Below are 17,010 nucleotides of genomic sequence, written 5' to 3'. Positions count from 1 at the left end.
GCAAATTTGAAAATATTTTGCAACTGATTCATTAACTGCTGTGAGAAGACTTGCTGATTATTTACAATCCATAGACCCTTTTGATGAACAAGGTGTTATTACCTAAAGTATATTTTATTGGGTGTTAAACGCTAAAAAGAGGATGTGCATATTGTATACTTGAACTCAGCTGTTTATTGTTCATAGATTTTATACAGGTGATGGAAATGATAGACAATCTTTGACCTCATATTTGTTAACACCATTTACAGGTTTTGTACAAGGCATGGACCAGACAGACAATCTCAGTGCTTTACACCACCTCAGGATTTATTGATGGTAGCTGACATCATGATGCCAAGAATAATCCTCAGACTTCTACACTATCTGAGGGACAGTCCTTCTCCAGGTATACATCATAGGTGGATCCAGGGGGGCTTGGACCCCCTTTTATGCTTAAAAAGTTTGATTGATTGTAATCAATTCATGATTCTGGGATTCTTAACTGTCTGAGAGACAGTCATTCTTCAAATAAGAATTTTTTGTTTTTTTCTCATAAGACTTAAATGAAATGAATAGAATTTCCTGCCCAGATGGTATATTTTCTACTTCAAAACTATGCTTCTGCCACACTCTAGAGCCTGCCTGTATATCCAAATTAGTACAGTACACCAGAATCAGCTTCACAGATTTAGAGTGAGTAGTGCTAATGTGCTGTGAATTTTCCACATTCTGTTTAGCAGAGCCTATTAGCTGACAGAGTGATATGTAGTCAGTCAGGTAGTGGTTATACATTGCAGGTCTTCAGATGAGATTGGAACACAATCAATCATCCATTTTTTATTAAGAATAGGATATGTAAGTATCATCATGTGACCCCGTGATTTCACGTGAATGGGTCCTAGTCTACCATTCAAAAGCATAGAGATTTGTCATTTAGAGAGCATTGAGTTCAGTGTTAGGGGCGAAAATCTTTCTGTGTGAAATTAAACTGATAAAAATAACAAATAACTATTTCTACATGATAAATGTAGAAAGAAAAAACATAACCTAGAAGATTTTGCATTGTTATACAGGGTTTTGAGTACCCGGAAGTAGACAATAAAATACAGATCGGTCTCCAACTTTCAATACGTTCTACAATGGAAATTCCGGTAAAGAAAATAAAACTAGAATGAGACTTACATACCCTATATGTATGTATGAAACATTTTTCACTTGTTGTGTCACTGAACTGAATATTGTCTATTATTGAACATTGGACATTTGAAGTATAAAACTTGCCTTCATTGCTGGACTTAGCCAAATATTACTTGTCATTGCCTTCAGCCAAACAGACCTAGAGAATAACTAATAATACACTACAGCATCAGAGTTGTTGTACATAGTGAAATGAGGAAAAACTGGGGTTGAAATACATGTATGCATGCTGGGGCTGACCTGTGGCTTTCAGTGACATTAAGAACTCTGGTCCAGTTCAATTTCAGCAATGCTTGTCCTAAAGTTGGACATATTTTCTTTATTTTTACACCTGGAAAAATTTAGGACTGAAAAATTTCTGAAAAATGTGAAAAACCTCTCATATTGAATTCTATTTTTATTTTAGGTTTACCTGATGCAGACCAATTCCTTAATTTCTTGCACACTTTGAGTGATATGGGAGCTGCAATGAGAAAGGTCATGGGTCAATCTCTGACATCACAGGCTATTTACAAGGAATTAACTGAAGGTTGAAATTAATTGAATTTAATTTTTGATGGGGTGGTGGGGTTCTTTTTAAAACAAGGTTCTATACTACTTATTTCTGTAGGTGTTTTTTCCTTTAAATATCAACATTTTATTATATAGATAGCAGTGTTTTATCAAATGTTCCCAGTGTAATAAATTTCGATACCGGTAATTCACACTGAAATAAATTTGGTAATTTCACTCTTGCGTTTTCTCCTGCCAAAACTTCGCAACTTTGATATCAATCTGCCAATCACAGAATTTAAAATTCATATTGAAAATACCGATAATTTATGAAGAAAATCTATATAATAAACAGGATAATGAATTGGTTATCGTGAATAGCCAAATTATTATCACGCCTGCCAAGAATGCTTGAGGAATTAACTCGTGAGCGGAACAAGTTCTGCACACTCATTGAATATAGGCGTTCTTTGGCACTCGTGATAATATTTTGATTATTCACTCTTTCCAATTAATTATCCTGTTAATATTTCATTCTACAGTGTTTATTTTCCTCTAGAAACCTTTCTGGATACTTTAAGAGAAGTCTTAGAACATTCCTTCTATCTACTTTAATGAAATGTTGCGGTAAAAGAGTTGATTTAGAAATCATGGAAAATGCTAGATTTTAGTCTACACCATGTATGTAACAGGTCAAGACCACTAGAATTCTGACATACTTCAGAATGTCTTATCCTTTAGACCAAATAAGGATGGAAACTATAGACTCTGTTCAGATGTTATCAAAGACCAATTACTTCAATTACTATTGTCCACTACTACAACTATATTGACAGTTGTGTAAAAGTAATCAAGGGAACCAAGATTTTGGTGGTAATCAAAAGAATGCAATCCAGGGACAAAGACCAGACATGGAAAACAGACATGCACAACAAAGAACATAAAGTAACTAAAATCATACTTACAAAGCAACTAAAGCAAATGAGGAACTCGGACTCCATTAAAAAGACAGTAATTAAAGTTGTTAGGTAGAGATATCAATTGAAAATGTACCAAAAACTTGAAATATGAAAGACATATTCAGGTATCTCATTGACTTGGACGGGAGGTCATTCCGGGTCATCCCCAATACATGTACAGGTATTCAAAGTCCTTATATAGTAGAATTCCTGGCTGTGTAAATGATGGCATACATGAGTATAAAATGTAAAATGTTGAAATGGTCCTTGTTTTATTTTCAGTGGCATTGTTGCCAGATGAATCCAACACTTACTTTGTGGAGAGCCAGAGAAGATACAAGTCAGAGTTAAAGGCAATGTCAAGTCCAAAGGGATTTGAGGAATATGACGGTTTGTATAGAAAAGATAATGCTTAGATAGGAAAAATTGTAGATGTGGTTCAATGAATCTTGACCTTTTATGACAGAAACAAGGCATTTAACATAATATTGAAGTCTTTGTAACAATCAGACAGGAGATGATTCATGCATGTAAAAAAAAACACTGATTTCAATTTTATGTCTAGTTCAAAAACATTTACAAACCGTATACTGTAAACTGTGAAATTTTTTTATTTGTTTTATTTTTGCTATTTTCTTGCCAAGATCCTTAATACGGAAATTAAACTGTTGCAAATATTTTCTTCGAAGAACATTACAGTACAATTTGATTAACCATCGCAAATTCAAAAATGCACAAAAGCAAGTATATAGCAGAAACTGCCAAAAAAAGACAGTGCAAAAATTTCCCAGTCATAGTTTGTCATTCGGTTATTGTGCTCTTGAGAAGAAAAAAAATATAGATCTATACACAATAGGTACATAAACTTATAGTGTATGAAGATTTTATTTGTCAGGTAGGTTTTTCTGCACCATGAATCATCTCTACCATTGGTAATGTTAGAATTTTATATGGATTGGTACATAATAAGTTTCATTAGCATTTACATGGATTGACATTTAGGAAATTATTTGTATGTTAATCTACACTCATTTTTGATGTAGAAGCCTATAGTTAGCTAGTATGTGGGATTTATTCGAATTTTGCAGTATGATCATCTAGCTGAGTTTTACATACCAACATTAAACAAAATCCAGTATTTTCAATGGAATAATATTTCTACAGTTAGATTTGCAGTTAATCTTCATGAAAAATTATATACCTTTAGCTTTCAGCTTTCTCAGTGGTAAGATGGAAATTTATCCCTTTTATCCATGATTTCAGTTTCTGTTCATACATTTGGACTTCATTGTTTTCTCTTTAATACTATTCTATAAAGTTAGGTACATTTATTTACATCAAACCCATAGTGTTATTAAGCTTTAAATTGCATGGGTTAAGGTATGCTCTATTTTCCAAGCAAGACCCCCCCCCTGTTTACCAATATTATTTAACTGTGAGAGAAGCTAAAATATAGATGAAAGAATAATGGGTTCATACATGAGTGAAGATGAAAAATTGGGTTAATGTTAGCTTTCATGAGTTTGAAGAATTTAAGTCTTTTTCACGAGTGGTTGTAGCGCAATGTGTGAGAAGACATGGAAACTCATGAAAGATAATCTAGTCTTTGATATTCAAGAAGTATAAGAACCTTTTTATTCTGTTAAAGCATATATATTTTGTTCGCTTCTCCTACAGAGTGCCACCATTTCTGGAAACATAGTATGTAGTGAAAAATAAATTTTCTCTTGTCTTTATTTTGAATATGTCTATGATATTGCCACTTTTAAGATGTTTCATTGGTGAAGAGGACAAGTTTAGACCAGTCATCCAAAAGTACAACTTACCAAAATGATATTAATTTTCTCAGTGTAATTGTTTTCACTTTTTTCCTGTTGAAGGGAAAGTGAAGAAAATAGTACCAACAAACTTGATTCTTAACAGTATTAACCACTATTTTCTTGAAACCGTTAATGTATGCCAGCAACTACAAATGTATGTTCATTTGACAGAACCCACAAAATTAAGCAACCTAGAAAATTAAAATGGTTACAATGATTGACTATAGTGGTATACAGTTTACATCTTGATAGAAATTGGTAGATATTAAGCCCATAAAGAGAAAAAAAGATATAGCAACGTCAAATTATTATTATGATTCAAGTGACACAGATTACATATTACAGGTATGGCAGGTATGTGTCAGGAGTTGGCACACAAATCGTTGTTGGATGAGTTGACATTTTGGATGGTAAAGCATGAATTTCCAGAGAGGATGGTTACATTGCTGCTCAGTCTGCTGCCTGATGATAACTATAAGGTGAGATCAGCACAAAAAATAATTGAATTGAAGTATAGATTCTAGGGTAGTAACAGTTTTTCGTGACAATCTACTGTGAAAGAACTGTTGTTCATGGGATACCAATTTTCATGGTTTTCTTGGGTAGAACAAACCTCGAAATTTGGCTCCCAACGAATAAGAGATTCCCATTGACGTGTATACTGAAAACATTAAAACCATGAATTCAAGAATCCACAAACTTGTGTTTCTTCCCTGAAGCACGAAAATTGGTATCCACGAATTAAAGTACTTTCACAGTAGTACATATTACCATTCTTTGCTAATGATCCTTTTGTATCACAACTTTTTACTGATAATTTATATTAAATTTAAAGAATAATAAAAATATGATGCATTTTCTATAGGTAATAACTAGCCCTTAGCCTATAAATTTTCAGCAAATCTGAAGTGTTTTCACACTGCAGAGTAAAATGTTTCAGATTGGAAAACAAAATGTCTAGCTGTCATTACATTGTTTAGCAATTGAAGAATAAAATTGGAATCACAAAATGGTTCTGTTTTTGACTTTTTGATCGTAACTGAAAAGGTTTTGAATCGATGGATTGTTACCCACTCAAAGATACTTATGCTGCAATAGAAAATGAGGTCTAGGACTTCAGGAGTCCATGAAAACTTTTGAGTTTAAACAAAGATGCATTTAAACTATGATTAAATTTTACTGTAGTGTTTCTTTCCATTTAACAGGAAGCTTTTACAAGATCATTCATCCGACATTATAGTAGAATGACTCTTGTTTTGATCAAAGGAGAAGCCAGGACAGCTATATCAAATCGTGTTGTCCATATCAGTGTACAGCTGTTCAGTAATGAACTCTTGGCCCATAAAATGGTAGAGGAATACAATCTGTTGTATATAATGATTGTCAGTCTAACCTATATGTTATTAGGAATACTTACTGAAAGTTCACTTCAAGGTAAGTGTAATCAGAGTTGCCTACCCTTATGATTTTGGCGTAAGGCTTACAATTTTATAGGCCATCTTATTCCCTTAAGATTGTTGTCAGATTCCTTACGATTGGGCAGCCTCTCTGAAAACTTTCAGACTTTCAGATTTTTTTCAGTTCTGTTCCATCTAATGGTCATTTCCAGTTTTAAAAAGTTAAAACAGAACTATGCCCTGCTGCGGTTGTGAAGGAAATAGTGAAAAGGATTTTGAACTTGAGTTAACTGAACACTTTAAACTGATGAATTATACAGTCCAAAACGGTCTTAGTTCATACAGGTTTCACTGTAACCAACTATTTTTACATTAGTTAAAACTGCATATTTTAGTAAGCCATTTAATACAACAACACAATTTTGTTTTATTTTGTTACTACAGACACACAGTCAAACTTCCATGAGATAGTGGACTGTGCCAATACAGCCATGAAGGAACATTGTTACTGGCCGATCGTTAGTGATCTAATTAACCTCTTCTCGCACAAAACAATAGCGAAAAAGTTCTTGTCTGACACAAAACTGGTATCCATGTGGTTAGATCTACTGAGCTACCTACAGGGGATGAATCTTAACAACAGGGAACTGTCTCAACATGTTGAGTTTGAATCTGAGACATACTATGCTGCTTTCTCAGCGGAATTAGAAATGGCATCCTCTCCCATGTGGTCACTGATCTCACATTGTAAAAACAAGGTTTGTTTTAATTATGAAATATACATCATACATTTTGCTCAATTTTAGTGTGAAGTATTGGAGTATTTGTCCACGTTTCTGTATAATATTCACCTGGCTATGATAGTTCAAGTTCTAAATTCCTAAAGGTTGCAACTACGTCTTGGCTTACAATATCTATCTTTTTTACAATTTTGCCATTGTGATACCTTGTATGTGGGTGTTCCCCCTTTTGAATGTCTATGATAATACCCCATGAAATAATTGACATGTTTTCAATATTATACAAATGTAGCTGTTAATCTGTGCATTTTTTAACAGGACACAACTGAGCTGACTAAGAGCATGATAAAGACATGTCTGAACACATTACAGGACTGGTTTGATGCTATCAACTGCAAGGATTCTATGAAGGTACCTTTAGTATTAACTACATGTAAGATATTGGCTGTGAGAAGGTACCTTTAGTATTAACTACATGTAAGAGATTGGCTGTGAGAAGGTACCTTTAGCATTAACTACATGTAAGAGATTGGCTGTGAGAAGGATTAACTACATGTAAGAAATTGGCTGTGAGAAGGTACCTTTAGCATTAACTACATGTAAGAGATTGGCTGTGAGAAGGTACCTTTAGTATTAACTACATGTAAGAGATTGGCTGTGAGAAGGTACCTTTAGCATTAACTACATGTAAGAGATTGGCTGTGAGAAGGTACCTTTAGTATTAACTACATGTAAGAGATTGGCTTTGGGAAGGTACCTTTAGTATTAACTACATGTAAGAGATTGGCTGTGAGAAGGATTAACTACATGTAAGAAATTGGCTGTGAGAAGGTACCTGTAGTATTAACTACATGTAAGAGATTGGCTGTGAGAAGGTACCTTTAGTATTAACTACATGTAAGAGATTGGCTGTGAGAAGGTACCTTTAGTATTAACTACATGTAAGAGATTGGCTGTGAGAAGGTACCTTTAGTATTAACTACATGTAAGAGATTGGCTGTGAGAAGGTACCTTTAGTATTAACTACATGTAAGAGATTGGCTGTGAGAAGGATTAACTACATGTAAGAGGCTGTGAAAGTATTTTACTGATCATTGAAGTTAATTAGCACCTAAATCAATTTTTTACTACTAATTTGATTTTCGATTGGTCATAGTTTACCGATTTCAAGCCATTGTTGAAAGATCTAAGGAGCAAATGGATTTAGAAGCAATTGATAAAAAAAGATTCGTGATAGAATCTATATGTATAATGAACAAGTCTATTATGTACCTTAGTTCGTAGCAGGCAAATTATGCTGTTGGCCAAAAACTCGTACAAGTAAAATCTTGTGATTGATTATTGGAATGAAAAAATGGAGCTAACACCCTTATCACGTGCTTAAAGTATTAATTTTTTATTGGATTACTTGCCTTGTATATTAAAGTTTTAATTTATGTGTAACGTTGAAATTGTAGCCAAATCCTTACCAGTTGACATTCCATCTGCCACTACATCGTTACCTGTCATGTTTCATGGTCCAAGGAATACAAAACCAAGGACTACATCTCAAAGATATACAACTCCCTGAGAAGATGCTCAAAACTTTGTTCATTCACCCATTACAGATACAGGTAAGGAGATTGATTTGGAAAAATTATTGTAAGATTGGACATTTGGTCATAAAGTTGCATTACAAGACCGTACATATTTTAACTGTAATTTTTACTTCAAAACCAGTCTTAAGTTCCAGAATGATACTGAACTTTTGGTTTATCTGAAGCAAAATTTTTTTTTATCCATTTTTAACTTTGACTGTTGGTCCAACATAATGAAGGGTAATAACAAAATTACCAAACTGATTAACTCTGAACAAAATTACCAAACGGATTAACTCTAAAACAAATTACCAAATAGAATAACTCTAAACAAAATAACCAAACAGATTAACTCAGAACAAAATTACCAAACGGATTAACTCTGAACAAAATTACCAAATGGATTAACTCTAAACAAAATTACCAAATGGATTAACTCTTAACAAAATTACCTAACGGATTAACGCTAAAACAAAATTACCAAACAGATTAACTCTAAACAAAATTACCAAACTGATTAACTCTAAACAAAATTACCAAACTGATAAACTCTAGGCAGACGAAGTTGACAAACTATGTAATTCTATTTGAAGTGTCTGCCTTTAGTTCAGTGATAATCATGAGATATCAAATTGTGCTGACAGATTATTGACCGAAACGACCTTAATGAATAGAACGACTTAAAATAGTTGACAGTTCACAACCAAAGACAAACGCTATATGTCAGATTGATTTACTTTTTATGTCAAAAGGAAAAAGTGAAAAAAGAGGAAAGTCTGTAAAACAAATGGCATTATCAAGTCAAAAACAGAAAAACAAATTATATGCAAGTATCCTGACTTGGTACAGTCTCCAAACCTGATCTGTGCAACTATTTAACAGATCGCTGACTGAATGATCACTGATGGATTAAAACCGATGACTTGTTTACTGATCTGATTGTAGTTTTGTTATGTAAAATGACAGATGATCGATTTATGTAAATTTTAGAATTTACATTGAAACGAATAAAAAAAAGATTCCATATTGAATTTATCTTCAATTTAAGATATTAAATCCACATATTGTATTTTGTTGAAAATGAACCAAATATAAAATAAAAGTAATCAATTGATGCTTAAATCTATTGTATTTAGTAAATATAGTTAAAAATTGACAAAAGAAAACATCAGACAACTCTTGAGGTCCCATTGTGCCAGTTTAAATGTATTTTGAACCTTGATGCACCATACACCTGTCCAAACAGACCAAATTCTACAGTACAAAAAGGGGTTTGGCTCAGAAATATTTAACTGTATATGAACAAACTGATTTGATACATGTACTTCTAATCATGAAGCTTAGACTTGATACATGTAATAATTTGGTATATCTATTATTTTCAGTTTTGTGAAACTATAATAGCTTGACAAGACTCAAAGATTTTAGAATATGTCTAGTTATACATGTACATGACCAAACTATTGCTTGTAGAAGTAAAAGACAAACTTTATCATAAAATGTTTCAGGTTGGTATAGCTGAGATTTACAGTCAGATGTGGGTCAGAAATGGGTTACAGATCAAAGGTCAAGCTATGACATACATACAGTGTCATTTTTGCTACTCTATGGTGGATGCTGATCTATATTTAATGCAGGTAAGTATTTCTGGCCAAAAAAATTGACAGTTTAACCAGTTCACTCTCAATTACTATGAGTTTTTCAGTTCCACTGTTCAATCCATTCAGAAAATTACTGTGAAAGCACTTTAATTCTTGGATATCAATTTTCATGGATCAAGGAAGAAACACAAGTTTGTGGATTCTTGATATCATGGTTTTGAAGTTTTCAGTATACATATCAATGGGAATCTACAATTCATTGGGAACCAAATTCTGTGGTTTCACCTGCCCACGAAAACCATGAAAATTGGTACCCCATGAACAATAGTACTTTTACAGTAATGAATTTTGTGCTCAATTGTTTTTTCTAAAAACTTAAATAGTTGATAACATAATTATTTTTTACACATTGAAATTTTGTTACAGTTGGTGTTTCTACAAAATAGCATTAGCTGAGTGTCTGTGTAATGCTTTCATTGTTTTACAAAATTTGTACATGTATTGATTTTATTGTTTTTGTTGGGATAATTATTTTTCAAATTGATGATCAATGTTCAAATGTTTTTCCTTGACCAATAATATTTCTAATGTTTTATAGGTTTGTGCCTGTAAGCTTGATCCTGATTATTTTGTAAAAACTGTTATTGAAAGGTGAGTAATGAAATATATATGATTGCAAAATAAATTGCAGTGGTATAATTGTATAGTACTGTCATTGGTCATATACATATGGTGTCCAGACAACAACTTCAGTATGAGTGTATTATCTCTATGAAATTCTTCCACAAATAGAAGGAGGGGATTGATTTTAGGAGTTGTATTACTTGTAATATTTAGGAATTAGCGGACAAAAAGTGGCCAGAAACAAGTACTTTCCTGATTCTTAATGTCTGAACAATAACCTGAGTAAAAGTATATAGAGCACTGACATTGTAGCACTAGATGCCAATCAGAAAAAGGCAGACTGGGATTGAATATAGAGATTGTGACTTAAACCATTTATGAATTATGGGCCAAAAGGGAAAAACCATTTATGAATTATGGGCCAAAAGGAAAAAACCGTTTATGAATTATGGGCCAAAAGGGAAAAACCATTTATGAATTATGGGCCAAAAGGGAAAAACCATTTATGAATTATGGACCAAAAGGAAAAAACCATTTATTAATTATGGGCCAAAAGGGAACTAGATACAATAAACAAAATTCCAAGTAACGTACACCTTATACTGGTTTGCTCTGACGGGTTTATATATATATGAGTGATCTGTTCAACCTATTTCAAAATAAATTCTTCTAATCTTTTTAACTTCATGAGAATGACAAAATGTGAACACTAAACACGAGCACATGTTTTTTCCTTAGATTTCACATAGAGAACTGGTTGTCTTATTCAACTTCCCCTCCACCTATGAATGTTAAGTTAGAAGGAGACCAGGAGTTAGCCATGGTGGATGCTGTCCTCAATTACTTCAGTACACTGCTAGGAATAAGAACTTACTTAGGTAGGGATAATATAGAAATATGGGGAGAGACAGTTTCTTTTTTGATGCTACTTAATTTGGAAGATTTAATCGATAATTGATCAAAATAAATATAATCAACTTTAACCTGGTACCACAACTTTAACCTGGTACCACAAATCTAGAATGCTACTTTTACAACATTCTCTGTTTTAAAGAAAGACAACCCATTTGAAATTTTTCATAGATGTATTATGATAAATTTGAATTATTTTAGAAATGAAACTAATATCTGAATATGTTTTCTTGTACAAAAAACTTTGGTTTGATTTATGCAGAATAAACCGTGAAGCAGTTTATGTTATGCGTAAATCTAACCAAAGTTCTTTATATAAGATAATATATTCAGATATTAGTTACATTCCTTACAATTTAACATTTTAGTAAAAAACTATGACAAATTCATATAAATTTATCTCAAAACACATGCCATTTGACAGGATAATTTTATTGATAAAAGTAGTCCTGTTAAAAGGGGCATGTTTAAAGTTCATGACCTTGTGTATTGATAAGGTGGTAGGAAAATTTGGTATCCAAGATAAAATAAAACATTGGCATCTTTTCTAACAGCAAAAAATGTAATATTAAATTGTTTGCTACTACATGGTTCATACTGGTAGATGTATTGGAATCTTGAAAACTACTTTTCAAATCATTTTCTATTACAAAAAAAACAACTTATTCGAAAATTTTGGTAGGAAAATTTGAACAAAATGCTATTACATGGGGTCCAACTGAAAATAGTTGAGAAAGGCATTAGTGTTATATCATTATATCTGATTTATAATGAAGGTATAAAAGAATCATCATTAACAAGATTAGAGATGGCCACCCTGTTATGTATGGCTGATAGACAACATAGTCAACTGATGGACTTGATGCCAGAGAAATCTGGGATGACAGGTCATGGCAAGGAGTTATTTGAACCTACATTGAAGGAGGTATAGTTGTGAAAGTTAATTAAAGCATCTTGCCAGTTGTATCTTCAGTGTATCTGAAGAATATTTTCATGCGGTGTTACTCAGTGCATCAGTGTTGTATGAAATTTTAACAGAAAGTTATGTACTAGAAAAGGAAGGTCAAGGTTGATTTTGTGCAATTTAACTTTTCAAGTTCTTTGACTGCTCTGATTTAGTGTCAGAAAGTTATGATGTGGAAATTTTAAAATTTGGAAATGTATCAAGCTGTAATACAGTGTCCTTACTCGTTCCAACTGTTCAGGGTGAGACCTCTATAGTTGTTTCAATTGTTTCCTATTGAATATTTTATTATACTAATGGTAGCTTGACAGCTATTGTAGATAATGATTTTTAAGTAGACTTCATAGTATTATGTACTATAAATATATCAACACTTTATTTATATGAAAACTTAATATGTTATTCTAGTTGGTGTGCCTTTAATTGAATGTTTTTTTTCTTTTCATAGATTGCCAATTACAAAGCCCCTAATTTAGAAGCTAGTGGTGGATTACAGCAAGGCACATACAAACCAAAAGGTATAGTTATATTGATATGTATATATGTTAATGCTTTCTCAAAGGTTTATCTTTTTAAAGGCAGAGATATGATAAAGATTGGCTATAAAAGTTTATCGCTATTTGTGCTGTTCCAGTCAAACATATGAGGGATATGGGGAAAGCACTTTAATTTTTTGTATATAAGTGGGTGTTCACGTCTTTTGACAAAGTATCATATTTAATGCAAAACATCAACTGAACTTTTATGGATGGCTCTCCTGGTGAAAAAATGTCTTCCCCAGGTACCTCATATCTTTTAATGGAACAGCCCTTATGTGAAATTCCATTTAATATCATGGATTAGCAAGTAACTCTCTTGTCACAGTGAAATAAAGAGGGAAATTATTGCTAAAAATTAAGGGTGCTTGTGATGTTTTGATACCATTAGTAACTAGAGAAAAAAAAACTGATGAACATACTGATCCTTGGGTGTCTACTTGATCTCCCTCATGCTATGCTGGTTGAGGGAGAGAATGATCTTGTGAAAATTAATTGCTTTCATAAAAGAATATCTTCCTGTTCTTACCATAAGTTCCATACTCAATTACATTTGAAGAACTAACAACAGGGAAATTTTATGTCTAGAATTAAGTTAACAAAAGTTCTGTTTGTTTGTTGGGGTTTAACGTCCGAGCAGCAATATTTCAGCTATATTCAGACGATACAAAAGTTCTATGAAGTACTTCAAAATTATAGCTTGTATGAGAACAGATAAAGTAAGTCAAACAAAAGTTCTATGAAGTACTTCAAAATTATAGGTTGTATGAGAACAGATAAAGTAAGTCAGACTTTTAGAAAATCCAAAGCTAGAACATTCAAATAGGATTACTACATTTTCTATACAGATAAACCATAAGTTGTCTAATTATGTCTCCTCCTATATGATGGGGAGACATATTGCTTTTGCCCTGTCTGTCAGTCTGTCTGTCACACTGACTGTCGTAAGCTCTACTCCTTGGAAACTCCTGCAAACAATTCATGTAACTTTGTAAGTAATTTAATGTTATGACAGGCAGTTGTGCATATTGCCAGGGATTCATAATCTACTTAATTATTTGGAAGTTATACCCCTTTGAACTTTTAGACTTGTTTTTGAAGGTAAAACTTAAATATTTGATTTAGGTGAGATTTGGGAAACAGACTTTGATCCTGTCCATGTGGCCATGAGAGCTCTGTACAAAAAAGATTTACAAGCAGCTATGGATAGATATACAGAACAGTAAGTCTAATGTGAATGTTATAAGCAGCTATGGATAGATATACGGAACAGTAAGTCTAATGTGAATGTTATAAGCCGCTATGGATAGATATACGGAACAGTAAGTCTAATGTGAATGTTATAAGCCGCTATGGATAGATATACGGAACAGTAAGTCTAATGTGAATGTTATAAGCCGCTATGGATAGATATACAGAACAGTAAGTCTAATGTGAATGTTATAAGCCGCTATGGATAGATATACAGCAAAGTAAGTCTAATGTGAATGTTATAAGCCGCTATGGATAGATATACGGAACAGTAAGTCTAATGTGAATGTTATAAGCAGCTATGGATAGATATACGGAACAGTAAGTCTAATGTGAATGTTATAAGCCGCTATGGATAGATATACGGAACAGTAAGTCTAATGTGAATGTTATAAGCCGCTATGGATAGATATACGGAACAGTAAGTCTAATGTGAATGTTATAAGCCGCTATGGATAGATGTACAGAACAGTAAGTCTAATGTGAATATTGAAGTGTAAACATAAATACAGTGTATCAATATAACTGACTGAGGCTCTCAGAGGGTAACTTTGACTGTTGGATAGAATTATAAGGATTGAACAGCTATTTTTTGTTGTTCATGCATGTATGAATGGATCTCACCACTCCCAAACATGAACGGCCTTCTCATTGAGTTTTGGAGCTACGAGATCCATTCATACATGCATGAACAACCGAGAATAGCTGTTCAATCCTATAATGAGTTTTAAATTCTCCGGAAACAACCTAAAAAGGGTGTAATTAAGCCTCCAAGCAGTGATGAAGAGGCATGTGATTAATTTCAGAAGCGCATTTTTGGGCCTGCTGTGGTTATTAATTAGGAAACAATTAAAAAATTTCTGGAAACAACCAGCAAAAGGTACAATAAAGTTAAAGAGGAATATAATAAATTCTGGAACAAAATCATTATCGACCCACTGTGGCTATTCTTTAGGAAACCATTTTCATTTTAAGATTGATGAGTAAAATTTTGCCTTTATTTACTGAATGATAAGTACATGATAAATGTTTAGATTAGCAACCATAGAAATAAATGCTTTTACAGTATTTGTATTTGAAAAATGTATTGCAAAATGGATACATATGTATAATTGTATTCATTGTTATGATTTTATTATGAAGTGTAGTAACTTCTGTTCCCTGCTGCAACACAATGTAAGGACTTTGAAATACTTAGTGTCGATATGTCAGTCCTTGTCTTCTCATAAATCATTTTATGTCAGCCGGTGTCGTAAAATGTGTATATTTAGAGACTGTAATTTCCAAGTAGAATTTTTCGACGTTAAGTGAATTTAAACTACTGGTTCCGTTATTTATTAAATGCTCCTGCAATTGTATTGTGATCTATTTAAATGCTCCTGTGACTGTATTGTGTTCTATTAATAGGGCTCTTCCATTAAAAAGATATGAGGTACCCGGGGAAGGCACTTTTTCACCAGGGGAGCCACCCATAGAAGTGCTTGGTATTAAACTTTATATTTTGTCAAGAGACCTGAACACCCACCCATATACAAAGAATAAAAGTGCCTTTCCCCTTTTACTGGAATAACCCTTATTATTGGCTCCATTAATTATAATTTAACCTTTTGTTACTAGCTCCTGTAATTGCTGTACTTAACCTTTTTTTTATTAGTCCTTGTAATTATCTAGCAATGGAGCTAAAAGAGTTATATTTAGTATATAATGTCAGTGTTTTGTACAAGTTGATGGCAGACATAAATGAAATGAGATTGTGGGATGTATGTTAATTGATTATAAGGAATAATAAATGTATAGCAGTTGGGTTTAGTGTTTGTCATGCTTTCCAAGGCCATAAATTTTTTTAAAGATCTAATGTGTGAGACAACAACTTTAGAACAACATTTATAACTCACCTGTTTGGCTTACTGTTATTGTATTGATTATATTGTGATATTTTCAGTGTAAAACAAACAGGAAAGTTTAAAAGGAAGTCATCACCATGGCCACCATTCCGTTCTCCAGGGGAGATAAATCCTGAGTACAAGGATATGTACAGAATTTTACATTGTAGAACCATGCATTCCTTACTATTCACTATTTTACATAAGGTATGTATATTCCTTTCAATTGATATGTTTTTGGGGGAATTCACAGAAACTTAAATTTATGTGTAATTTGTACCAAACTATGAGCTGAGTTTAGATTAAATTTAACTTAATTTTTATACAAATTATTTTGTCAAAATTAGGATTTAGAACACAGAGTGGGTATGATTCCATGTTTTGTGCATAGTAAATTAAATATTATATATTAAACACAGTAATGGCAGTTCTTAAGTAACTACATTCAAAACTGATATGATTTTGTTTACTCTTGCGACATTACATATAATTAGAGATCACTGACATTTGTCAATGTCTTTTTTTTTCTCTCAATTATTTCTTATTATTTGGTCTTTCTTATTAAGATCTTGAATGGCAAGATATTTGTTATATCACACCATTTACAATTTGATAGGAACAAGTGATATAAAAAAAATAGAAAATATGTTCAAAGTTGCCAATAAAATGTTAAAGGTTGCATAACATTACAAATTTGTTACAATAGAAAGTATTTCATTTCCAGTTAAGTTACAATTGGATTGAAGAAAAATCATTAAAGTATACTGTGTGTGAAATTAACTTACCTGTAATTTTATCTTTATGCAGGCTGTGAATGCTACCAGTATACCAGACAGCATTTTATACCATACAATCCATCTTTTAGACATGGCATTGTGTTTACCTCCCCCTGATACCAGCAGGAAGGTAAGTTTGTTTTGCCACACCAGGAAATTTAGTGATCCACTTTTACATGCTTTATACCTACCAAGTATTGCATGATGCCCTCTTAAAACTTGCCTGACCATCCGTCCACAGATCTGTCTATCCATCCCATGATAGATTTCCAGATTATAACTTTAGAATGGATCAATGA

At 32.7% G+C, this 17,010-nt stretch overlaps 1 protein-coding gene across 1 annotated transcript in view; it reads left to right on the top strand.

The window, feature by feature from the left end:
- Positions 1-17,010, top strand: part of LOC148603398 (E3 ubiquitin-protein ligase ubr3-like) — a 42,298-nt gene that overhangs the window by 1,414 nt on the left and 23,874 nt on the right. The window contains exons 3-18 of the mRNA XM_088553603.1: positions 252-388; positions 1,586-1,708; positions 2,913-3,020; positions 4,796-4,929; positions 5,656-5,884; positions 6,292-6,605; positions 6,906-6,998; positions 8,045-8,200; positions 9,673-9,801; positions 10,364-10,416; positions 11,128-11,267; positions 12,078-12,226; positions 12,714-12,783; positions 13,927-14,023; positions 15,995-16,142; positions 16,743-16,841. Of these exons, the coding sequence (XP_088409729.1) occupies positions 252-388; positions 1,586-1,708; positions 2,913-3,020; positions 4,796-4,929; positions 5,656-5,884; positions 6,292-6,605; positions 6,906-6,998; positions 8,045-8,200; positions 9,673-9,801; positions 10,364-10,416; positions 11,128-11,267; positions 12,078-12,226; positions 12,714-12,783; positions 13,927-14,023; positions 15,995-16,142; positions 16,743-16,841 (2,179 nt within the window). The remainder of the gene's footprint in view (positions 1-251; positions 389-1,585; positions 1,709-2,912; positions 3,021-4,795; positions 4,930-5,655; positions 5,885-6,291; positions 6,606-6,905; positions 6,999-8,044; positions 8,201-9,672; positions 9,802-10,363; positions 10,417-11,127; positions 11,268-12,077; positions 12,227-12,713; positions 12,784-13,926; positions 14,024-15,994; positions 16,143-16,742; positions 16,842-17,010) is intronic.

This window comes from Perna viridis, chromosome 11, assembly GCF_037379345.1.
Source record: "Perna viridis isolate PV_CMFRI_1.1 ecotype Kerala chromosome 11, ASM3737934v1, whole genome shotgun sequence".
In the NCBI taxonomy this organism is placed as follows: domain Eukaryota; kingdom Metazoa; phylum Mollusca; class Bivalvia; order Mytilida; family Mytilidae; genus Perna; species Perna viridis.
Note: the sequence above shows the minus strand (reverse complement) of the source record. Positions and strands in the feature narration are given on the sequence as shown.